Below are 24758 nucleotides of genomic sequence, written 5' to 3' on the forward strand. Positions count from 1 at the left end.
ATAAATACGTCGGCCGCGGCTGGCGGCTAGCGGCGCGGTCACGCGACAACCACAGTTCACATGCAACGGTGGGCGGCGGGCGACACTCACCGGCTGCTGATGCTCCGGCGCCGGCGGCAGGGTGTACAGGTGCTGCAGCCGCTGCTGCACCTGCTGCAGCTCAAACTGCACCGCGTGCCGCTGCTCCATGGTGAGCGGCGGCCGCGGACCCACCATGCCCGGCCGCGGCCCAAACACGCCGCCCGGCCCGGGGCCCGGTCGCGGTCCGAACTGGCCGCCCATCTGAGGTGCCATGCCCGGCCGCGGCGGTCCGCCCGGGTAGCCCGGCTGGCCGAACGGCGGCATCCCCGGCTGACCGGGGTGCATGCCCGGATGCATACCGGGTGGCATCGAGCCGGCCATGTGCGGCGGCAAGCCTGGGTGCTGCGGCGGCCCGGCGGCGCCTGACGCGGCCGGCATCTCGCCGCCGGCGGACGACGCCGGCACGCCCGGGCCGCCGGCAGTCGAGAACGGCGTGGGGCCGCGGTAAGGCGGCGCGCCTGGCATCATCGGACCGGGAGCGCCGGGCGGCGGAGGCGGGCCGGCGCCCACGGGGGGCTGGCCCGGCGCCGCGTCGCTGGCTGATGTGGGTACGCCCGGTGCACCCGGCCGAAGCGTTGGGCCGGCGTCCGAGTGAGGTGGCAGTCCGGGTGCTGAGGACACGATCGGTGCTCCGGAGAACGGCGGTCGAACGGACGCCATTGATGACTGAGGCATTCCGGGGGCTCCCGAGAAAGGTGGCATTCCGGGTGCTCCGGACGAAGGTGGCATTCCGGGAGCTAGGGACGAGGGCGGCAATCCTGGAGCTGACGAGAATTGCGGCATTGCAGGTGCCCCTGATGAAGGTGGCATCCCAGGGGCAGCTGAGAACGGTGGCAGCTCGGACGCTCCGGACGACGGGGGCATCCCAGACGCCCCAGAAAACGGCGGCATCTGCGGCGCTGTAGACGACGGTGGCAGGCCAGGGGCGCTCGATGATGGCGGCATCCCCGGAGCCGAGGAGAACGGTGGCATTCCAGGTGTCCTCTGAAACGACGGCACTGGCGGGCCGCCCGCCGAGGCGGGGGGCATGCCCGGGGCTCGTGAGAACTGTGGCATTTCGTTGGCGCCGCCCGGGCGCGGTAGCATCCCGGGGGTGGCGATTCCTGAGTTGGGTTGCGGCAGCGCCGGGCCGCCGGCTGCTGTCGCGCTCGGCTGCTGCACTCCGGGCGTGCCCGGCTGCGGCGGCGGCGCTCCAGGGCCGGCGCTGGCGGCTCCCGCCTGTGGCGACGCTCCTGAGTTAACTCCCGGCAACCGGATGCCGGGGTGCGCGGTGGCGCTCGGTGAGACGCTCTCGGCGCCGGCTGGCGGCGGCGCCAGGCCGGCCTGGGGCGAGGCCCCCGACAAGCCAGCCGGCTCCGACTCCGTCGCTGGAGAGGACAGCTCCGGTGCGGCCGGCGCCGGGGGTGGCGGCGGTGACGGGGCAGTCTCGGACTGCGGCGGCGGCGCGGCCGCCCCCAGGTCCGCGCCCAGGTCGGGCAGTGAGTCGGGTCGGCCGGGGGGCTCCTCGGGCGCGGCCGGCGGCGGTGGCGGCGGCGGCTCCGCACTCGGCTGCGGGGACGGCGCCGCCGCCGCCGCGGGCGGCTCCACCGAGCGCGGCGGCTGCGGAGACGCGCTCACCGACGCCGGCCGTGACGTCGGCGTCGGGGTGAGCCGCTGCGACGCCGGCGACGCGGGCGTGGGCGACGGCCCGGCGAACGAGGCCGGCGGCCGTCCGAAGGAGGCCATGGGCGACTGGGGCCGCAGCTGCTGCGGCGGCCCCTGTTGCGGCATCGACGGCAGACGCGGCACCACCGCCTCGGGCGTCCAGGTGCGCGCGCGCGGCATTTGCTGCTGCTGCTGGGGGCTGAGCCCTGGGTGCATGCCGGGCCGGAACTGAGGGTCGAACATGCCGTCACGCGAGCCGCCGTAGCCACCCGGGCCCGGCCCAGGAGGCCGCTGCATCTGCTGCATGTGCTGCATGTGCTGATGCATCTGCTGCTGCTGCTGCTGCTGCTGCTGCTGTTGTTGCTGCTGCTGTTGTTGCTGCTGCTGTTGTTGCTGCTGTTGTTGCTGCTGGTACGCCGGTGATTGTTGGTACATGTTGGGCTGCTGGTAGCGGGGGAACATGCCGCCAGGCCCTTGGTGCTGTGGCGGGTGGCCTGGCTGGCCCGGCTTGCCCATCACAGGCGCCCTCATCTCGGAGGAGGCCGGGTCGCCGCCGCCCGCCATACTGTTCATTGACGAGGTGGGCGGCCCGCCGGCACCACTACCCACCGCGTCTTTCACACTCATAAACCCGGGCAGTGAGTTGGGCACGCCGGACGAGCCGTCCCCACCGGGCCCCGACAGGCCGGCCAGCAGCTGGTCCTGCTCCGGGCTCTTCATCGGACTCTTGGAGCTGCTGTCGCCCGGGCCCGGGCCCGAGCCGGGCATGCTGTGCAGCATCGAGTCGATGCTGGTCATACGCACGGCGTGCTGCTGATGCTGCTGCGCGGCGATCTGGCTGGCCGGCGCCGGCGACGGCACCCGCTGCAGCTGCGACCACTGCGCCGGCGAGGTGGGCGTGCGCGGACCCAGGCTCGGACTGTGGGGTGTCGAGCGATTCACCATGCCCGGAGACATGGGGGTGCGCGGCCCGGGTGCGCCGGCCGCCGAGCCGCCCGGCCCTCCCGGCCCGGCCAGCGGACTGAGCACCCGCTGCTGTGGCGGCGCACCGGGCGCCTGAGGCCCTCCCGGCAGGTCCATCATCTGCACACCGGGCACCACCATCTTCTCCAGATGCTGCAGGCTTGACGGAGCTCCTCCGAACTGCTGCTGCTGTTGTTGGGCCTGCTGCTGCTGTTGTTGCTGTTGCGCCTGCTGCTGCTGCTGCTGCGCTTGCTGTTGTTGCTGCGCCTGCTGCGAGGGTGGCGGCGTGGCGCCGGTGGACGGCGGCCGCGGCGACAGGGATGCCGCCGCTGACATGGCCTGAAGGTGACCCGGTATCCGCGGCGCCTGCTGGGACGGCATCCGCGGCTGCTGAGGGGACATCTGCCCGGGCATCCGCGGCTGCTGGGGAGACATTTGGCCGGGCATCTGACCGCCGGGCCGCGGCATCCGCTGGCCAGGCATGTAGCCCACGTACTGAGCGGGCACACCGCCCTGCTGCGGGCCGCCGGCGCCGTACGGGTACTGCTGCGGCGGCGGCTGCTGCGGGTACCGGTACGAGTGGTGCGGCTGCGGCAGCTGGCCAGCCTGCTGCGCCGCCGCGTACTGCGCCTGCTGCTGCCGCGCCGCCATGGCCGCGTACTGCTCCGACTGCCCCGGGAACCCGCCGGCGCCGCCCGGACCGCCGCCAAAGTGCGGCTGCTGCGGCGGTCCGGGCGCGGCGCCACGCGGCATGCCCTGCGGCGCGCCCGGCTGCTGCCGCGCCATACCGGGGTGCTGCGGGAAGCTGGCGCCGGCCGGCGGCCCCGGCATGCCCGGGTGGTGGCTGTATCCCTGCGGGTGGCCGTACGCCGAGCTCGGCGGCAGGCCGCCGCCGTAGTGCGGGTGCTGGCCGGGCCATCCGGCCGGTGCGGCCATCCGCTGCGGCTGACCGCCGTACTGCTGGAAGCCGGCGTACTGGGGCGCGCCGGGCGGCTGCGGCCCCGGCCCCGGTCCCGGCCCGGGCCCCGGCTGCTGTCGGTACCCGCCCGCCGGCGTCATGGAGCCGGCCATGCTGGTCTGCGGGCCGAGCGGGCCGGCCGCCGATGTCTGGTAGGGCTGGTAGCCGGGCGCCGGCTGCGGCTGGCCGTAACCGGGAAAGCCCGGCGGCTGACCGCCGTATCCCGGTTTCGGCTGCATCGGTGGTCCCAGAGACGTGTAGTTGCTCTGAAACAGAAGCAGAGACGCTGCATCAGCAATACATCACACAGAAGTTCTCAAGCGCACGTCACCCATCCTTCTACACAGCCCCAGACAGGCACACAAACAGCCGTACCATCCGACCTCCCCTCCTCCGTCTGCGGCGGGCCGGCCGTGTCCGGAGGGCTGTTCACGGGCCCTGTGTGCGGTCGGACCGCACACAGCCTCCAAGCTCCGCCCACTGCGTCCCTACGTCAGCCTTCCGTCACCGCACACAGCGACCGCTGTGGCCGGTCGGGACTGGCCACAGCGAACCGTCCACCGCACGCAGCCGTGACGTCAGAGCCGCCTACCCATCCCCTACCCCCACGCCTGCTGGACGCTCCGCACACACCGCACGCAGCAGTGTGCGGTAGAGTTCTGCACGGCTGCAATTTTCCACAGCCTAGCCGCCCCGCAGCCGTGGCTCCACAGCCACAGCCGCCCACAGCCGTGGCAAACTGTGGGCAGCCAGCCGTCAGCCGGCCGTGGATACTTTCAATGAAATGCAACCAAATAGTATATAATAAGTTGTTTTTAGTTGAAACATATAGCCAAAAGCACATTGCAATGGGCTATAGATTCTCAAGCTCATGAAGCATCATAGGTTAAGTGGTTGTGTATCTGGCTTTAGGCCGAAGGCCTGAAGCCTGATGCGCAACGCATGCCTCCACAAGCCCTTGCAAGGGGTTAAGAAAGATGGATAGGTAGGTACCTACATCATCAGAAAACACAAACAACGAACCAGAATAGAAGCACTAGCAGTGTAGACATCTAATGCCAAATCCTGAAGCATGGTTGTGGGACAGAACAACAGACCCTGATGCTTTTCATTATCAATGTTAGGTGTGGAAAATGAAACTGAAGTTGATGGACTGTCAAAAAGTGATTGTCTAGTCAAACCTCTTGCTTCTTTCTTACCTTGCATATTTTCTGGGGTGTGATATGCCAGGCTTGAAGCAGCCTTCTGAGCAAGTCTCAAACTATTTTGATATGCAAGGCATCAAAACACTAGTGAGCATCCAAGAAAAAAAAACATTCATCTATTTTGATTTTTCCAAATAATGATCTTCGCTCAAATCCCCAAGGACGTGCAAGCCACATTTGCCTCTTTCAATCAAAAATTTTACTTGAGTTTTAATGACGTCAATAGCAAAGAAGTGGCAATAAATTGTTTTGTGTCACCATTAACAGCCATGAAAACTATAAATAATAAACAATAATGCTCTACAGTTTAAAAATTGCTCTCAAACAAAGATTAGGTATCAAATTTTAACATTTTCAGAAGAAGACGTCATTTTATTAGTAAAGTCAACAGCTCGCGTAAGAAATGTTGTGTTCAGGGTTTTCACCGTCATGTGAATTACGTGTTCAGGGTTTTCACCATCATGTGAATTAACCGTAAGTAAGGTTCATGCTCGCTTATAATCTAATTCCATTGGCTTCGTTGATCAGCATTTTCTGTTAGCGGTCACTCACACACCAGTTAGAACATAAAGCGCCAGTTTTATATTATGTAATTGGACTTGCCGAAAATCCAGAAATACATCTAAGAGTGTTATTTTAGATAATATTTTAGGAAGCCTTTACCTGCCTTTACCTAGGCGTGATTTCTTTTTCTATTACCTGAAAGAATTATTGAACGCTCGTCTTCAATAGCTGTAAGGTGCTCTCCTAACTAATGACCAGGTGAGATTGATTTGAGAGGGATGTGACAATGCAACATGTTGCTTTTTCTGAAACTGTCAAGCTCTTGATGATGCGCGCCCTAACTCTTCAACAACAACAACAACAAGCTCTTGATGATGAAGGAACAATTGGTACCTATAATCAGTATTCTGTACCAGAGTGCAAACTCCCCTACAGCAAATGGTAAAACCATTACAGGTTTTCAAAGGCTTCACCACTTTCAATGTTGCTGGGCATCCTTTGCATGATTTTTACAGGCTAGACTGCTTATCAGAATGTAAGATTAAGGATTTAAAATTTCATATTTGAGTACTTAGATTGAGCTTGAAATCTCACAGCCGTGGCCACAGCCGTAGCCGTGTTCTTGGAGATATTTGCAGCCGCCCCGGCCCACAGCCGTGGGGCTGCAGCCAGCCGCGGCTGCAGCCGGCCGGTGCAGACCTCTAGTGTGCGGTGCCCGTGAACACCCCTCAGATCGGGGCCGATAAACGGCCGCCATCCGCCCCTCGGGCCGGGAGGACAGCCGGCCGCGTCCCCACACCGTCCGCGGCCCGACAGCGGCGGCGGCGGCGGCGTCCGGCGTGCCCACCGTCCGGTAAAAACGGCGGCACTTGGCCGGCCGCCAGCCGGCAGTGACTCAGTGATTAGAGCCGTTCATGGAAGCAGCCGCCCGCCGAGGCCACACAGTCCGGCACACCGGCCGCACTCGTGCTGAATGACAGCAGAATGCCACGGTGGTCTCTCAGCCGGCCTGGCGAGGATGAACATTGATGCATGCAGTGGTGTTTGAATAGTTTGCTGGATTCGGATATGAAAGGTGAAATTAAAAATCCTGCCAGTTATGTAAGCTGATGGGGGAAAGACGACAGAGCCTGAGATCACCACCAACAGCGCCCGATTTAGATGGGAACAATACGTCATAAAGGGATGCACTAAAACAAACAGTTTTGCGTTTTGAGGACGGAAATGTCATCACACATCTCTCCACCAAACTACTAGTCGGTAACTGCTCCCCGAGGACAACTTATAAAGCTCAGTCACGGATCGGGGTGCCCCGCGCCCGAACGAGCCACGAGGCCGTCGGCCCTTGGCTCTGCCCGTTCGGTACCGCCACCTCCCGACGGACACGGTCGGACGCTCGTCAGAGAACATCCGGTCGACCAAAACAACCTGGCTTTGGCCGCGTCAGCACAGATACAGAAAACGTTTAGCAAGCTCTAGCAATATCAGTACTCACAAATAAGCCAATCTGAAGCATTTATTGCGAGGATAAAGCAATATGTGTTACACAATCACAAAGGAAGGCGCACCGAAAGAAGCATTCGACCGAGCGGTATCCACAGTGGCCGGGTTTTATTCCCTGGCAGTCGAGGGGGTCTGGCGTCCGCCGGATCGGTCCGGGCGCGGCGGTGACGGCCGCCGAGACCGGTCCGCGGCAGATGTCCAGATAGACGGGCCGGCCAACAAAAAATGCCACCGCCGACACCGCTCGGCAGCGCCACCGAACACCGTCGACAGCGCGCCGACACCGGTACACCGGACACGGCTAACGGGCGGCCGGGACGGAGGCGACAGCCGCTCAGTGTTACCCATTGTTCGACTGCACAGGCGACAACTGCTGCACGGACCAAAATCACCCTGTTGAGAACAGAATTGAACGGCGGCCATAGTGCTCCCAGTGCTCCCAATGAACTAGACGAATAGAGCCCTCAACAGTTTTATCGGCTTGGGTTCAACACAACCGATCGAAGTGTTGGTCCCAAGTCGAGCGTTGGCCTGCCTCAAATCTGGCAGACGGCAGCGTCGGTCGGCGGACCGCCGAGCGCCATCTTACGGCCGACTAATCAAGCGTGGCCGCGACAGCATCTCCCATCCCTCCTAAACGAGCGACGCCGGCCGCCGGACAAAATGGCGACCGTCCCCAAACCACGCAGCGGGCCAACACAGCCGGGCCGCGGCGGCCCGTCCGCAGACGCGCGGCGCGGTCGACCGGCCGCCGATTCTCAGTTGAGACGGTGGCGGGCGGCGGTGACGCGCGGGCGGCCCGGCCCGTCCGGCGCCGCCCGGGGCGGCCATCTCACCGCCTCCTCCGCCGCCGCCCTGCCCGGTAACGATCGACAATCGGGCCGTAAACAAGGAGACGACGCGGCGGCGGCGGCCGGTCCGACCCGTACTGAGCCGGCCGCCGCTCACCGTGAGGCGCCGGGGACCCGTCACACACCACACCGGGATGGAGCGTGGGTCCATGACAGCAGACGGACAACTGTTACGAAGCGGAGCTGTCAGACAGTCTCGCTTCAGTGGCGCTGCGTAGAAACCTATTCCCGTGTTTCGAGTGCGCGCATTCTATACCAGGACAAGCAACAGACGCAATCCTTCCCATAGCTATCGCCTATCTCAATGGCCAAGTCTTTTAGCTCCGTGCAACGACCAACAAGTTCAACCGCGGCACATCCCCGCTTCCAAACTACCCATCGCTCTTATCTAGCCGGTTTCCGCCCCAAAGAACCATCCGGGGAACCACAGACAGCCGTCTGCCCACGCGCCCCGAGTCCCCTCCCCACCACCACGCCATGTCATGCCGGCCGGCTAGGCGGTCAGCGCAGCCCGCCGCCTCCCGGACAGCCACGGGCGAGCATTACCGCCGCTGCGGCCGGCCGGCGCCGCGCGGCCGGTCGGCACCGAGCCTGGTCACAGCGCCATCGGGCGGCGGTCGCGACCGTCACATCCTCCGAGCGGCGGCGGAGGCAGCAAACAAACGAACACCGCGCCGCGCCGCCCGCCGCCCGCCCGGCCGGCCGGTTTTTAGCTCGGCCACCCGACGGCGTCCCCGATCGGCGCGCGGCGCTCCACCGACCGGGATGCGCCTTAATCGATACAACTTTCACAGCGGCCACACGGAGGTCAACGGCAGCGGCGGCGGCGGCGGCGCACATCCAGAACCTTCTATAACGAGCGGCTGTCGCCTCTCCGTCGTTCTGCGTCTCACCCCTGTGTAGAGTGGAACGACCAAACTGTCACCGGTGTCCTTTATAACGGTACTACAGACATTCCGTTTGCCGCAGAATGTTGTGCGTTAACGTAATACTAACGTCCTGCCAGCACGGCAGCGGCACCGGCCCCTCTGTTCAACTCAACTCGGGGTCAAGTTGTCCGGTACCATAACCTTGTCGGCCAACTTCGGCGCCAGTTTTATCAGAGTTCGCCCCCAGTTAGGGGGAGGCTGTGACGTCAGACGGCCACCGGCCGCGCCGTCCGGACCCACATTCTCCCCAGTTCCCAGTGGCGACGGCGGCGGCGGCGGCGGCGGACAACCCTCGGCGGGCCGGCGGCGACTGGCCAGGTGGGGCGCTGGACGGCCCGGCACCTGGCCGTCACCGCCGCTGCCGCCGCCGTGCCCACACCTGTCGCCGCCGGCAGATGGCCGTCCGTCCGTCCGACGCCGGCACACGGCCGCCGATCGCAGATCCGTGACGTAATGCGTCGTCGTCGTCCGCCGCCGCCGCCGCCACCAGATCAATACGCTGACTTTGTGTGAACAATCAGATGCCGGTCGCTGAAACGAGCGGCGACGGCGGGCCGGGCGGCCACTCTGCGGCCGTCTGTGCCGCCCCCGCCCGGCCGGTCAGAGCTCGCGGCCCGCGCCGGCGGCGCACAGCGCTCCCGGCCGTAACGGGTCGACACGGCCGCCATACTGGGGATGGGAACGTCCCGAGCGGCAGAGGCCCGGCGGGCAGAGCCGGGAGGGCGGACACTTGAGGCGCGCAACTTCAACTTCGCCGCCGTCAGCACTGTAACACCCGGACTGGTGACAGACAACTTTGCAGACAGACATGAGAAGTACCGCAAAAAGAACCAGAGCCAGTCTGCAGCCAACTTGGCCAATCAATACGTTCTAAAAACATCCCCGACGGGTCAAACGGTAACTCGCCCCTTGCTGCTGCCGTGCTCTCGGAGCCAGCGGCTCGGTCGCCACATGGCCCCCGGCCCGACTGACCCCTGCTCTGGCATGGGAGTGCCGGCAGGAACACCACTGTGACCAAAGCCGGCTGGGGTTATGGACGGATGGGTGTCCGGTTCGTCACAGTTTGAACTTTGCAGATTGCACATTGCACAGTCAGGACAGAGTATGTGAAGTGCGCACTGCATAGCGGTATCTCGTGCCACTGTTAGACAGTCCAACCGAGACTTATGTAGTCCCTGACAAAGCAGCTGTGTTTACATCTCTACTGCCGTCCTGGGATCTCATTCGGAAGCCGAGTCTGACCGCAATGACCGGTGTTTCACCACTACTCTCGTTCAAGCCATGTTTTGGGAGTGGATCCGCACTGGCCGGCAAGTTTCATCTCTACCGTCTCGGGACCTTATTCACATCCTAGACCGCGTGGGCCTGTAGTCGTCATCGCGTTTTCATCTCTACGGTGCAGGCGTTCATTCATGTCACAAGATGACTCACTCGATGGGCACAGCAGATCAGAAACCGTTTGTTTAGATTAGTGGGAAATAATATCAACAAATAAAACAAGGAGGAGACAAATGACGGAAAACAAGCCTCAGTGCACGAATTATTCACGAGTGTGCTGAGGAGATTGCGATCCCTCTCGACATCATATGTCGATTGTCAGTGCGGTCCGGAGTGTTCCCATCGTCATGGAAGCGGGCCAACATCATTCCCGTCTTCAAAAAGGGCTCTAAAAAGCTTCCATCTAACTACAGACCGGTATCTTTATTATCACTCTGCTCAGGGGTGTCGTTTTCCGAAAATGATTGGTAGGGCCCAAAGGCGGCGGCCGGCCACATGTGGCGGGGCTTAAAAGGTAGGGTACCCCCAAATCTGCCTTTCTCATCGGATTTCGGCCACTTATTTTTTTCGCCCTGGTCATTGACAAGACAAACCAAAATCTAAAAAAAAAAATGGAAGTCTAGGTCCTCAACGAGCTCCATGCACAAAACGTGCAGTTAAATAGGCAGTTATAATGGTGTCGGAGGAATGCACGCCATTCTGAAAGAGGCCCACGCCGACTTAAAAGCACGGCTGTGCTGAAACGGGCCAGGGACGGCTTTGATGGCCCAAGCCGAATGAAAAAGACGGCTACGGGGCCAGGGACGGCTTTGAAGGCCCACGCCAATCGCAGGGTTCGACAACTAACGAGGTCTCGAAACACCACGATAGTTAGAAAGACCTGCTTGCCAAAATAAAAGGATGACGGTACAAGCCGGCATTCAGAAAGTTACATGCCCGACCATGAAGAAGCAGAGAGATACGTCATCGACTTATTAGACAAAAAAGTTCATTTATTCAAATAACCACCGCTAAGACAAACACATTTCGCGCAGCGCTTCGGCCTTCGGGAGAGCCCTCAAAGTCTCCATAATCAATTGGGTTTTGGACCCATCCCACGTCCAAGACGGCTGCTTTAGTCTCCCTGCAGTCAGCGAAGCTGCCACTGCTAATTTCCTTATGTTAGGGAAGAGGTGGCAACCAGAGGGTGCAGGGTTCGGAAAAAAGTGGATGCGACAACAACTCGAAGCCACATTTCATCACTTAACTTATCGTCACCCCGCGCAAGTACGCAGGTGCGTGGCCGTGGATCAGTTGCACACTTTATGTCAGCTTCCCTATAGCCTCTCCTCGATGTCTATCGAATGGACGCACATCATCAATTGTGCGCCACTGTTTTAGAAAGTTGACAAGCAGAGCCCCGTCGGCATACCAAAATGTAACCACTATCACTTTGCCGACTAACTTCAACTCGTACCACTCATTTGGTGGCCGTTACTCGGTGTGCACTGTGCTTCCACTTGCGCAACTCGGCACGGTGTCCCTTAGTGTCAACGTGTGACGCCCACAATTCCTTTACGGTGACAAGTCAATGATATCTTCTAGATATTCGATAAGGGGCCAAACACCCCGCTAAGCCTCCTTTCGAGCTTGCCTTTTCTGTGCAGTGTCAGCAAACGGGGGATACATCTTGCAGAGATCTTAAACATAGCATGATAGATTCCAGTGGCGTAGCCAAGTGGGGGGGGGGGGCACAGGGGGCGCGTGCCCCTCCCATCGGGTCCAGGGGGCCCTTCGGGTCCCTGCGGCGCCAATCGGCCGCTGAGGGTCCACGCTGGCCATATTTCGTCTCAAAGGGACCCCACAGGGCTCGTCAGAGCATCTCATGGGCCCCTAAGTGGCGTATTAAGATCTTCGTAAGTGCCCCACGCCGGCTTCTTAGAGCCCTTGTCACCAGTTAAGGCCCTAAGAGGCCGCCAAGGGCCCCTTACCAGCCTGCCCCTCACGGTCTCTGAGAATCTCTTGCTGGCCTCTGAGGGCCCATTGGTGGCCTTGGCTCTGAGGGCGCATTGGTGGCCTCGGCTCTGAGGGCCTATTGGTGGCCTCTGAGGGCCCTTACCGGCCTATTAGGAGCCGGCTCTACGAGCTGCATGCCCGCCTGTGATGGTCCAACACCAATTCTCTTAGGGCCCCAATAACTGTGAGGAGTGCCTCTGATAGCCCACACCGGCGTTTCTGAGAGCCCACGCCGGCGTTTCTGAGGCCCCTTCTCCCCCAGTTCTGAGGGTCTTCATCAGAGGCTCGTAAGGCCCTACACCAGCGACTCTGACGGCTCCACTGAGTCCACACTGGTGACTCTGAGGGTCCCAGTAGCATCTGAGAATACTATTCCGGTCTAAAGGGACCCCTCGGCGCTCCTGAAGGCACCACCGACCTCTGAGGTCCCCTTGTCGTCCTATGAAGGGCCCGCACCAGCACTTAGCTCAGCAGCTCTAAGGGTCCCACGCATATCTGTGATGGCCATAAACCAGTGTATCTGAGGGCCCCGAAACGGCGCTTAAGAGGGCCCTCACCGGCGACTGTGCAGGTCCCACTCCGGCGCCTCTGAAAGCCCCACACATATGCATCTGACGGACACCCACCAGTGACTTTTGCGTGGCCCACACCGGCAATTCTGAGGATCCCACCGGAGTCTGAGAGTACCGTGCCGTTCTCTAAGGACCCCACTGAACTTCTGAAGGTGCTGCCGGCCTCTGAAGACCCTTTGCCGGCCTGAGGAGCGAGGACACCTTGCCGTTCCCTAAGAATCCCCTGCCGGCTTGCGAAGGGTTCCCGACAGCAGCTCCTACGGCCCACAGGCCACACACATCTGTGACGAATGTACATATATGCTTATTTGCTTATCTGTTTATTTTGATTTTTTTACCAAGTGACAAAAGATTGGTAGAGCTCAGCGAACACTGGTAGGGCCCAAATAAACATTGGTAGGGCTCGGGCCCTACCAGGCCTATACAAAACGACGCCCCTGACTCTGCTCAAAAATTCTGGAGAAGGTAGTGTGCGAGGACCTGCTCCGTGCATGTCTTCCTGCACTGCCTCCTTCCCAGCACGGATTTCTTCCAAAACGCTCTTGCATGAGCAACCTTACCTGTTTCTTGGAACACTGCTGGACCTCACTGACAAAGGGATCGCAAACGGACGCTATCTACACAGATTACTCGTCAGCTTTTACCAGTGTAAGCCACAAGCTGCTTTTACACAAGCTGGAGCACTCTTTTAACATATCGGGTCTTGCACTTGGCTGGGTTGAGTCTTACCTTAGCCAGCGGTCCCAGCGTGTAGTGCTGGATGGAAAACACTCTGACTGGACTCCGGTCATCTCCGGAGTGTCGGAGGGCAGCATCTTGGGCCCCCTGCTCTTCACCTGCTTTGTCGCTGACCTCCCTAAACACATCGGGTCATCTTGCTTGTCATACGCTGACGACGTCAAAATTTTTCACCGTGTGTCCTCTCCTGAGGATGCCCACGCCCTTCAGGCTGACTTGGACCGTCTCAGCCGGTGGTCAAGGACCTGGCACCTGAAGCTCAACCCGGCCAAGTGCAAGACCATCACCTTCACCCTGCGCTCATCACCTCATGTCGCTTCATACGCGCTCGACGGTCACCAGCTCGAGAGGTGTGTTAATGTGCGTGACCTTGGCATCATCTTAGATAGCAAGCTTAACTTCGCAGACCATGTTGATGCTATAGTCTCGAAGTCGAACCGCATGCTGGGCTTGCTGATGAGGAGCATGCAGGTCTCGACACGGGTGCATCGAGCGCAGTTCGACTGTGTCGCAGCCCTCACCGCCTACAAGGCGCACGTGCGTTCCGTAATGGAATACGGCTGTGTTATCTGGTCGGGTGCCGCTGTCACCCACCTGCGCCGATTAGAGCGACTACAGCACCGTTTTCTCATGTGGCTGGGCGCCCGGACACAGGCGAGGTGCCCTTCACTCGACTATGCATCGCTGCTTAAACTGTTCGGCTGCGAATCAGTGAGGTCACGATTCACACAGTGTGACATCAACTACATGCGCTCCGTGTTCAGTGGTCGCTTGGACTGTCCCGACATCTTGGCCATGTTTTCTCTATCGGCACCCGGCCGTCGCACGCGCCGTCCCGAGCTCTTTCATGTGCCGCGCGGAAGAGTGGACACTGTGAAGCGAGGATTTCTGATTCGTCTTCCCCAGCACGTGAACTCGCTTGTCCACAGCAGCCCCGACGCCGATTTCTTTATGCCTAGCTGCAGGCTAAGGTCGGAGATAGCCAGATTTGCTGACGACCAGGGAACATACTTAGCCTAAGGTCACTGATATAGCTCCTCATGTAGCAACTAGCCGATACCGGTTTTATTCTCATCGTCATTGTCTACGCTCATTTTTCGTCTTTTTCGTCTTTTTATTTCATCCACTGTCATTCTTGCTTATACCTACACTCTTTTAGGATTTCAGGCTATTGCCTGTGCTGTTTACTTTTAGGGGATTTCTCATGTCAGTGTACTTTTAGCCTCGCTCATTAGCCAGGCGCCTATACTTGTATATTCTCTTAGGCTTTTGCTCATGTCTTCTATATTCTTAGGCTGTTGCCTGTCGGTTTACTTTTAGGCTCTTGCCATCTAGTTAATTTATTTGGATTTTGATCAGTGTTATCACTCATATTTATTTCCATCCAGTGTGTGTGAGTGGTTGTTATTGTCAGTGTGCGACTGCATCCGTAAGTGGGGCTTTGCCTGTAGACGCTATGCCAATAAATAAACAAATAAACAATAAACTGCCGCGGTCTATCAAACTATGTAGCACTTATGTAATGTATGGAGTTCGCCCTAACACAGCCCGCACCGGCCGATATTATACTGTCGCCGGCGGTGGTCACGGGTCATCGTTACGTCACGGGCACCGCTGGGTCAAACATCGGTCTGGTGTCACCTCAGCGCCTGACTGGCCGTTCAAGACGGCAGGGGTGGAACCGTCCCCAACATACGAATCCAGAACTGAGCTGGAGACGGATCGATACATCACTGCTAGGGCCAGAGGAGCGTCGCCAGTTACCGTTTCATAAAACCACGAAGCTCGCGAATTGAACACCCGTGACCAAGTGTTCAAATAAATACATAGGTCTTCATTCTTAATATACTGTTAGCGGGCTACAGAGCGTGGCAAAAAGATAAAATTAAATGAATCAAATTAGATGGGAGTGGAAAACACACCCAAGAGCATGGTAAAAGAATATATACTTCTTTTCAATAAATAAAATAAACATAAAAACGACTCTATAATCTATAAATTAGTCAATAAAGATCATCAAAAAATAACCCGGCAGTTCAGAAATGTAGTTCATATTAACCAGCAATCATTAACTCCTTAGTGACTATCCACCAGTTCGCCTTCTCATGCGGATATAAATTCGGCGCCTCTACGGCAAACCGGACTGACGGCGTACCCTGATACTATCGCTCAGATGTCCGAGCAAATCTGACTGATTGACACAAATGCTGCAACAGATGATTGATGATGCGGTGGTAATTGGGAGACTTTAATGGCCTTCTGCGTGGTACATGTGTCCCGCCCAGCCTCAGACCGCATATCGTGCTGACGCGCAATGCTCTCCTGCAGTAAACTCCTGTAGCAGCGGGTACAAACGTTCCGACAGAGGCAGAGGCAGACTACGGTAGAGCTAGTGATTGGTCAAAGCAAAGGCGGATTCCGACGGTGCGAGACAATATGGAAAAGATTGAAACGACCACAAATCCAAATGTTTCCAATAGTTGACCTCGTGCCTAAAAATCTCACAACTCAAAGCAATAGCGTCACCAACCAATATGCAACTCAAAGAACTGAAAACCGCATCTCATATACCTAGTTCTACCAGTTGCGAGCGAGCGTGCGGGCAGCAAAACATCCAGAAGCAGTCCATACCACAGATATCCCCTATTTTCTTCAGTTTAGACGCCTTCACGACAGGACGCCCAGATTCATCAACGAAGCAATGTTCCAGGAGCACGGGACCGCCAGCCCAGTGACACAACCAGTACACTTCATTATCACACCGTACCTGGTTCAACGTGCGCACCACCCCATCCACCGACAGACGTGAAAGACGGAGCGGACCAGAGTGGGCCACACAGTGTAGAAGAAACCGACAGGGACCGATCAGCCGGTCGGGGCACGGCAGAAACAGACTAGCCAAGCGACATATAGTACCAACGGACAGGGGCCGACCGACAGGGTAGAACTGAGACAGACGAGGACAGACACTGACGGGCCCTAAAGCGGGCAGAACACACAACCGACCCCGGTCACCTATCCGTCAGAACTGAAGCCCACTCGGGAGGCGGTAAGGGAACGCGCCAACTGCGCCAACGGCCAGAGGCTTTGCGTTCATTCATGGCATAATTTCATTCATAAAAGTTTAGTTGAAGTCCAAAATGAGCGCTGAATACCTTTCGGTTCCGGTTCATGTGCGTCAGCAAACAATAAACTTCGATTCCGCATCAACTCCGATGAAGTCCGCGCCAGGTAATATCAACATACCATAAGCCTACGCCTACCCCAAACCACAGCTCCGCCCAGCGCCCGCACGAGCCTCAGCCTACCCTTGCCACGCATGCACCTGTCTTCTCCCACCCGCTCAGCGACTCCATGTCCCAGCGGTAGCGACACGGAGGGTGGTTGTATCGCCGCGTCACCGGCAGCCTCACCCTGCCACGATGACGGGCCAGATCACACAATGCCGGCTCGCGCGGCACCATTATCACACGCTCAGTGCCTGTGTCTTGAGCTCACCCGGCTCGCTACGGCCCGTGCAGTGTGGCTGGCGCCGATATGGAAAGGAGCGGACGGCGCACCCACCACGCATGACCATTGACCAAGGAGATGTCGCCGGAGGTGAAAATGAGTACTGTTTGGCTCATTCAATGTCAGTTGGAAAGTGGCGAGACCGCAATGGGTGGGTCGACCACGATCTTCGGACGGATGTAGGAAAGACCCAGAGCATGTTAGAGCCATAGGTGGTGTTTCACCGAAGATAGCAGCACGCTGCTATCACACGTGTCAAATTGGGTTTCCATGGAGACGTCAACAAGCCCATTGCTGCAACACTACCACAAGTGTGACGTCAGCTCGCGAAATGGAATAGCAGCGTCCAGTGAAGCACCTCCCTGAAGTTCGGTGCCTCAGCTGACCACTGACCAACCGAGCAGCCCGCTGAGAGCAGACCACATCACAGCAGTGGTTCAGCTCTACGTCGTCACACAGTCAGGTCTAACACTGCACGGACACCGTCGTTCCGCTCGAAGGGCGGACCTCACCTGTGAAACGGCCGGGCTGGGCTGGAAGGCCGAGGCAGCTTCCTCAGAGACGGGCACCGGAGTGGCCTGCGGCTGACTGCCGAACGACTCCAGGCCGTCCAGGCCCAGGCTGTCGTCACCGAACAGACTGCTGAAGTTGTCCATGGCGCCGTCTGCCGAAAATAGAACACAGGTCAGCATACAATCATACACGCACAGCATGGGACTTAACATTGACACCAGCTTCATAAAAAGACAAAGCCAGCTGCATGCAATCAGCAAATACGCAGAAGGATATGACAGAATAACCGTAACTTTCCTTCCATCATTTCCTATGTTCCATTTCCTTCACTTATCTAGCATGCGTATATTGTAAAGTAACGTCGGACGAAGCTGATAGAAAATTGATCGAGAATCAGGTGAATAAAAGATATAAAATCACAAATCATTATACTTGTCAAACAAGGAGGCAAATGTGTCACAAGCTGCAGTGTATCTTTATTTGCTCATACAAAAACAATTTTTACGATGCACTTTCAAGAGTTTGCAGCAAAAAAAAAAACTCAATTTATCCCGACAGCGCAGCCCATACACTCGTAGCTAGGTAGCTCAAGTAGCACCCGCGGCTCCAGCTGTTCGACTGTACCAGTCACCCATGGTAACGCGTAGGTCATAGGGCGCAGCGGCCCGACCGTGGCCCGTCTCACGGGTCACCCCGGCGCACCCCCTCCCCTCCCGGGGGAGTCTCGGCGGCGGCCGAGCGTCAGCCAGAGCGGCGGTCGGCGCCTCACGTGTCGCCCGCCGCTCGACCACGTCACTAATCAATGGCGCGCGCCACCACCGGCGGCCACTGAGCCGGCCACAGCGCCCACCCAGCAGCCGGCGCCGACCGCCGGCCGACCCAGCATCCCGTCCGGCCGGCACGGGCGCCCCCAGTCCCACCAGCGGCACGAGAACGGACGGCAGCCCGCAGCGGCGCTCCAGCGGACCGCGCCGCGGCCAGTCTCCCGGTGTCCGCCGGTGGGTTGTTTGAGTTTCTGGACGGATGCTTCGACACTTGCATAATTTCAAACGCCCGTTGTCCGACCAACGTCGAACATCCCGCAACCTCGACAGGGGAAAAAATATACGCTTATGCGTCAAGTATCCACAAACGTATGAGATTTTCCCCCGTCGCGGCCCGGTCAGTGCCGAGTCTCCACCGCCAGACAGTCACAGCGCCTCTTGCAAAGTAGTTCCTTCTTCTTGGTCGGAACTCGCGAGGATATTGACCGGACGAGTGTAGATGTCAAGAGACCCAGAAATAGAGATATTACACAGCAAGATGACTGGTTCACATCGAGCCACTAACCGAGCAACGTGATCAGATACAATCAGATAAATACATAATTTTATGATTTTAACCAGATAACCCCAAAATTCACGTAGATACATGCAGTCGGGTGACTCCAAAAGTACTCCAAATGTGTTCCATAATGGGACACCCCTAATAAATAGAACGGAGTAAACTGGTTCTTTTTTTTTTAAAGGACGCAAAACACGGTTAAAAAAAATGACAGCATAGGTATTTCTGCATGATTTCAGTACTGCAGGGCTTGCATTCACTTCATTTTCCTAGGCAGTAAGCTTAACACGCGCACTGACGGGGGTCTGCGCCAACTTAGAACCGACGGGGGGGCGGATGACCGCCCCCCCCCCCCCTGAGATCTCGAGAACGAAGCAAGATAGCGACAAGCGGTAAACGGCATCGGATACGCACGGACAAGGTCTACAATGTTTACTAAGGTCATTTTCAGGTCAGGTCAAAGATGACGTCACAGGGGTCAAAAAAGTCAAAATGGCGGCGCTAGATATGGAGAGTTTTTCTCGAATAACTTTCGAATTAGTCAAGATAGGAACAAACAAAGGGCATCATCGTGAACCTCTTGTCAATTCGCATCGAATGAATATATGTTGACCTCGAAAGGTCAAGGTCAAAGGTTAACCTCAGGTCACGTGACCTCGAGGTCATCATGTATATCATTCGATACGTCTTGACGAGCTGAACACAAGAGACCATCCGTGCGGCTGTATCTTGTTCCTGTACGGAGTTATTGGCAAAAAAAAAACTGGTGACCTTTGATGACGTCACATGACCTTACAGCTGCCCAACAGCAAAACAGACCTCAAGGTATGTGGCAAAAGTCAATTATTCAAAATAATTTATATTAGGACCAAAACGCGTTTCGATAATATCGTCATCAGTTGGTCCTAAAAATGGATTTTTTAGGACCAACTGATGACGATATTATCCAAACGCGTTTTGGTCCTAATATAAATTATTTTGAATAATTGACTTTTGCCATATATGTCAGTATGAGCTTAAACAGACCTCAAGGTAGTTAAGGTTGATCGTATTATGAAGTCATGTATGGTTTATGGGGCCATTCCGACCCCGTTTTAGTGGTAAAAATAGGGAGTTGATTTTTGATGTATTGAATGGTCGGTTTTGCCATGATCAAATATTTAATATGATGATGAAATTGACCAATAACATGGCAGTGAGATGTATTTTTATATAACAAAATAAGGCCGAAATATAGAACGCGGTTTCGTCTTACGACATCATCGGGTTCTGGTCTAGCCGAGGCAATCACATTTGAAAAATTGTAACGGAACCAAATATTCACACGTGCACATTGGCCCAGATGGCTTTTGGAGGTCATGTAGCGATGCACATTGCGCAATTGAGGCGTACACGTAACAACACTGATACAAATAAAGGTACAAATATGTACAAATTTCGGCCTTATTTTATTACATAAAATGCGTCTCACTGCCATGTTATTGGTCAATTTCATCACCATATTTAATTAGTTGATTTCCCCCCCCCCCCCATTATAATGGGGAGGTCGAGAAATTGACCTGACCTTAGGTCATCGATATCAAAATTCCGAGATATAGGTATAAATTGTAGCTACTAATGACCTTATAACATCCTGCGACTTTCAAAGGCCTCAGACATCTACTGTAGCTCTGGCACGGTACGGTGACAAAGTTGCAAAAAAGTGACTTGAGGTTGGGTCATTCAAAGTGACCTGGTGACCTGACCTTAAAAGTTAGGGAGGTTCAAACTTGCACACCGTGTGTAAAATTGATGGAGAGAATAGTCGTAGGTACCAAATTTCGCGGCGCCGCGGCGGTTTTCCCGCTATCTACGAAAAACCTCAGGGGGGGGGGGCGCGGATATCCGCCCTCCCCGTCGGTGCACGGGTTAAGGTGGTTAAGTCATTGTAATGCATACAAAGTGAATGATTAGCAATAATATTGCATCTTTTCACCCGACGACTTTAGTTGAGATTTCAGCACTCCAGCACCGCACTGCCCACAATGGTATCAAGCAACTACAACAGTGACTTGTTACTGAACATGTTCAATCAGTATGCATTCAGCATAACATTGTAATGTCATACAGTGTCTGGTTCTATTAATTACCCCCCCCCCCCCACCTCAAGTGGTGAAAAGAATTTGATCTAAGCCTCTGAAGCCTCTTCCAGGCCAGCTTCAAAATGTACCATGCTAGAGCATTACCTACCACGTGTCACTGACTTCTTAATGCCATGCATTTTTGCCAATCCTGCAGTGTCAAAATACAATTGAGTCATGACTGGTCATTAAGGTATATCATTAAGGGAAAAAGGTAGGTACCTATAGACATAGGTCTAGGTTTAAGTGGACTAGGATAATATGATGGTCCATTTAGTCTCCACATCAGTCATGGGTCACAGGAAATAAAATTAGGTCACAGACAATCAGATTTGCCACAAAATAATGGACAATACCTAGGCATATCTTACTATGTTGGAACTTGTCCATGTTTCATCAATGATTTGCCCCATGACCCCTACTGCACTGAATTGACCTTGTCTATATTACTGTCTGGTGAGGTGTCCTGGGAATGGGCCATGGGGTATCCTGGGCCTTGAGGTCATGGCATTTAGACCCCCATCTGCACATAAGGGACACAGATAGCTTTGTGTAAAGGTCAAATTTTTTGTCTAAACTCCATTCACCAATGGAACACCAGCAACAGGACATGCAGACAAAAACACCATGTTTCTAAACTCATCCAATCAAGAAATCAGTCAGTGATAGTCTAATGTTGTTATTTTTTCTAGAAATTTTGTCTAATTGGATGACTGGGTAACTACTGGCTATGGGCTGGGCCCAGGAGCTCCACTAAGCCATGCTTGTTGCAAATGACACCACCGGCCCATCATATATTGTTGAACACTGTGGGCCCACCACCACCACCACTACCACCAATATTGAAAAAAGGTAATAAAAAAAAACATTGTGTCCATCTCAACAGAAATTACCTAGCTGCTTCCCTGGTATCTAATATGCAGTTGTATAACAAGGCACTTGCAAATGTATCTGAACCAAAGGGGAGCTATAATGCACAAATTTCATGAAAAAAAAACAGTCATGAGTAACAGAGCGTAGCAAAATGCAGCATTTCACTTTTGTGTTCTAATACTACTGGTTCAGCATTGATTCAAAAACTTTTAATTATAACTTATAATGTAATGAGCTGATGTTCATTTCAGTTTTCCACCAGTGAAATTTTGACCCTAAAACATCTCAGGTTGATAAAAAAAAAAAAAACACTGGAACTAATACAGGAAAAAGATGTTCTGATGCCAGTTAATGACCAGTTCCACCAAGTTTTGACTAAAATTCCATAACACTTTGCTAGCTCTAAAGAAATAACAAATGACTGAATAAAAAATATTTAGGATTTTAAAGGATTAGCTAGAGCATACTTATTGCAATTCATTTCATGGAGGGATAACAACAAAACTAGGCTAATTGGCAGCAGAAAAAAAAAAACTTTCATATCTGATAAGGTATACTGCCATGCAAAGGCAAAAGCAATTAAAGCAGGTCAGGGGTTACCATAATGTAATGGAGTTCACCCTAGCATAGTTGTTTTGGTACTCTCTTAGCAGACGTCACCCCAGTTGCCAGATCTAATGGCCAGTTGAAAAATCTAGACTTTTTGAAAAGTCTCTAAATGGGCAGGAAAATCACCCCAGGGGTCAATTAGGGGGCGGGGAACACGAATTTGACACTTATTTTGGCCTAACTCCCCTCCTTCATCCCTTAATCCTCCCTTAAAGGACGGGGTGCGTCAAAAGTGCCTCAAGGATTCGTCTGATCGCCAAAATAAGGGTCGCAGTCGATTCCTCGCGTCAATATGTGGCCGCAGCCTCACGTTCCAGATGTGTGCAGCGTATCCCTTATCCCTTAATCGTCCCTTCAAGGACGGGGCGCGTCAAAAGTGCCTCAAGGGCTCGTCTGATCGCCAAAATAAGGGTCGCAATCGATTCCTCGGGTCGATATCTAGCCGCAGCCTCACATTCCTGATGTGTGCAGCGTATCCCTTATCCCTTAATCGTCCCTTAAAGGACGGGGCGCGTTTAAAGTGCCTTAAGGGTTCGTCTGATCGCCAAAATATGGATAGCAATCGATTCCTCAGGTCAATATCTAGCCGTGGCCTCACGTTCGAGATGTGTGCAGAATGCAGCATATCCCTTATTCCTTAATCGTCCCTTGAAGGACCGGGCGCGTTAAAAGTGCTTCAAGGGTTCGTCTGATCGCCAAAATAAGGGTCGCAATCGATTCCTCAGGTCAATATCTAGCCGTGGCTTCGGGTTCCAGATGTGTGCAGACTGCAGCGTATCCCTTATTCCTTAATCGTCTCTGAAAGGACGGGGCGCGTCAAAAGTGCCTCAAGGGCTCGTCTGATCGCCAAAATAAGGGTCGCAATCGATTCCTCGGGTCGATATCTAGCCGCAGCCTCGAGATCCAGGTGTGTGGCACCGGTCCCTGGCCCCTTAATCGCCCCTTAGAGGAAGGGGCGCGTCAAAAGTGCCTCAAGGTGTCGTCTGATCGCCAAAATAATGGTCGCAATCGATTCCTCGGGTCGATATCTAGCCGCAGTTTTGGGTTCCAGTCCAGATGTTTGGCACCGGTCCCTTACCCCTTAAATGCCCCTTATATCGCGCTCCGTAGGGAGGGGGGCGATCAGACGAACCCTTCAGGCACTTTTAACGCGCCCCGTCCTTTAAGGGACGATTAAGGGATAAGGGATACGCTGCACACATCTGGAACGTGAGGCTGCGGCCACATATTGACGCGAGGAATCGATTGCGACCCTTATTTTGGCGATCAGACGAATCCTTGAGGCACTTTTGACGCGCCCCGTCCTTTAAGGGAGGATTAAGGGATGAAGGAGGGGAGTTAGACCAAAATAAATGTCATATTCGTGTTCCCCGCCCCCTAATTGACCCCTCGGGGTGATTTTCCTGCCCGTTTAGAGACTTTTCAAAAAGTCTCTAGATTTTTCAACTGGCCATTAGATCTGGCAATTGGGGTGACGTCTGCTAAGAGAGTACCGTTGTTTTTGCCTTTGTGCAGCAGTGTGGATCAACATTGCTTGTTAACATCAAAATAACATCACAAACCAAATCACTGAGTCACTGCATCATGGCCAGAATGAGAATGCCCTGGCCAGGCCACAGACATGCCACTAACTATAGCTTCAATGAGCATGTCACCATCAGCCACCAAGCACGTCTCGCATTGCTTGAACATGGTAAGCACAACACAGGAAGCATGTTAGGACATCCAGAATGCTCAAGGCTATGAACACTTGCAAGTCCACCAGCCACCAATTTCTGTAAAGTTAAAAAGACAAGAAAGCATCCCTTGACAGAAAGGAACTCGCATATGTACTTAAGCAACTATATGCAGCAAAAAGCTACCCTATTAACACAGTTTGTGGCATAGAAATTAGACAAAGGATCAAAGAAGCTGTAATAGGTCATGGTACATAAAGAAAAATTGTTCAAATGCATGGAATCCAGTTAATTGCCACAAGAAACAGGCTGCAAGTTTGACTGTAGCCAATGCATGCATACCAAAACATGCATTATTTTCAGCCACAAAAGCAGTCAGTACCATTCATTAGAGCTCACCTTATTACGATCACAGGCTTTTTAGATACTGTTTGGTATGTGCTCCTCCTTCTTGAATCCCGGCCATCGATGACAATTCCCCGACGGAAAAGTAATCCTGTGCGTCCAATTCGCCGCGAGTAACACTTTGACCATTGATAGGGTGCAAGTAGCGCCTGTATAACAGACTTTAACACGTCCTCATTCCTTCATTCTTGCACCACATAGCACACAAACACAAACACCCGGCCGGTGCATAAATACATAACAATGACCGGTCTATTTCACCATTTACGGCCGACAATTTCAGGAAAATGGCGTCCGATAGTAGCGTCGCAGAGGATTCGCTGCAGTACATTTAGGATTCTCCAAGGCGAAAACAGGGAGATAAAAATTAAAAAAATGAGCTTAATTTGTCAGAATCTTGGATTGCTGCTAATTAATAAAATATATCATTTTTTACTTTATACATTTTATCCAAGCTCATGTCCTAAAACGGCCATAAATCTTGCGTGAGTTTTATCAGCTATCGACT

General features: G+C 55.1%; 1 protein-coding gene across 1 annotated transcript in view; it reads right to left on the reverse strand.

The window, feature by feature from the left end:
* The window catches only part of LOC122380987, a 70111-nt gene extending 45561 nt beyond the window's left edge, over positions 1–24550 (reverse strand). Inside the window, exons 1-3 of the mRNA XM_043364637.1 lie at positions 24245–24550; positions 17244–17395; positions 91–3912 (exon numbers count right to left, since the gene is read on the reverse strand). Of these exons, the coding sequence (XP_043220572.1) occupies positions 91–3912; positions 17244–17387 (3966 nt within the window). The 5' untranslated portion in view covers positions 17388–17395; positions 24245–24550. The remainder of the gene's footprint in view (positions 1–90; positions 3913–17243; positions 17396–24244) is intronic.
* Between the last annotated feature and the right edge of the window lie 208 nt (positions 24551–24758).

This window comes from Amphibalanus amphitrite, unplaced genomic scaffold (assembly GCF_019059575.1).
Source record: "Amphibalanus amphitrite isolate SeventyFive unplaced genomic scaffold, NRLGWU_Aamphi_draft 000111F_arrow, whole genome shotgun sequence".
Lineage (NCBI taxonomy): Eukaryota > Metazoa > Arthropoda > Thecostraca > Balanomorpha > Balanidae > Amphibalanus > Amphibalanus amphitrite.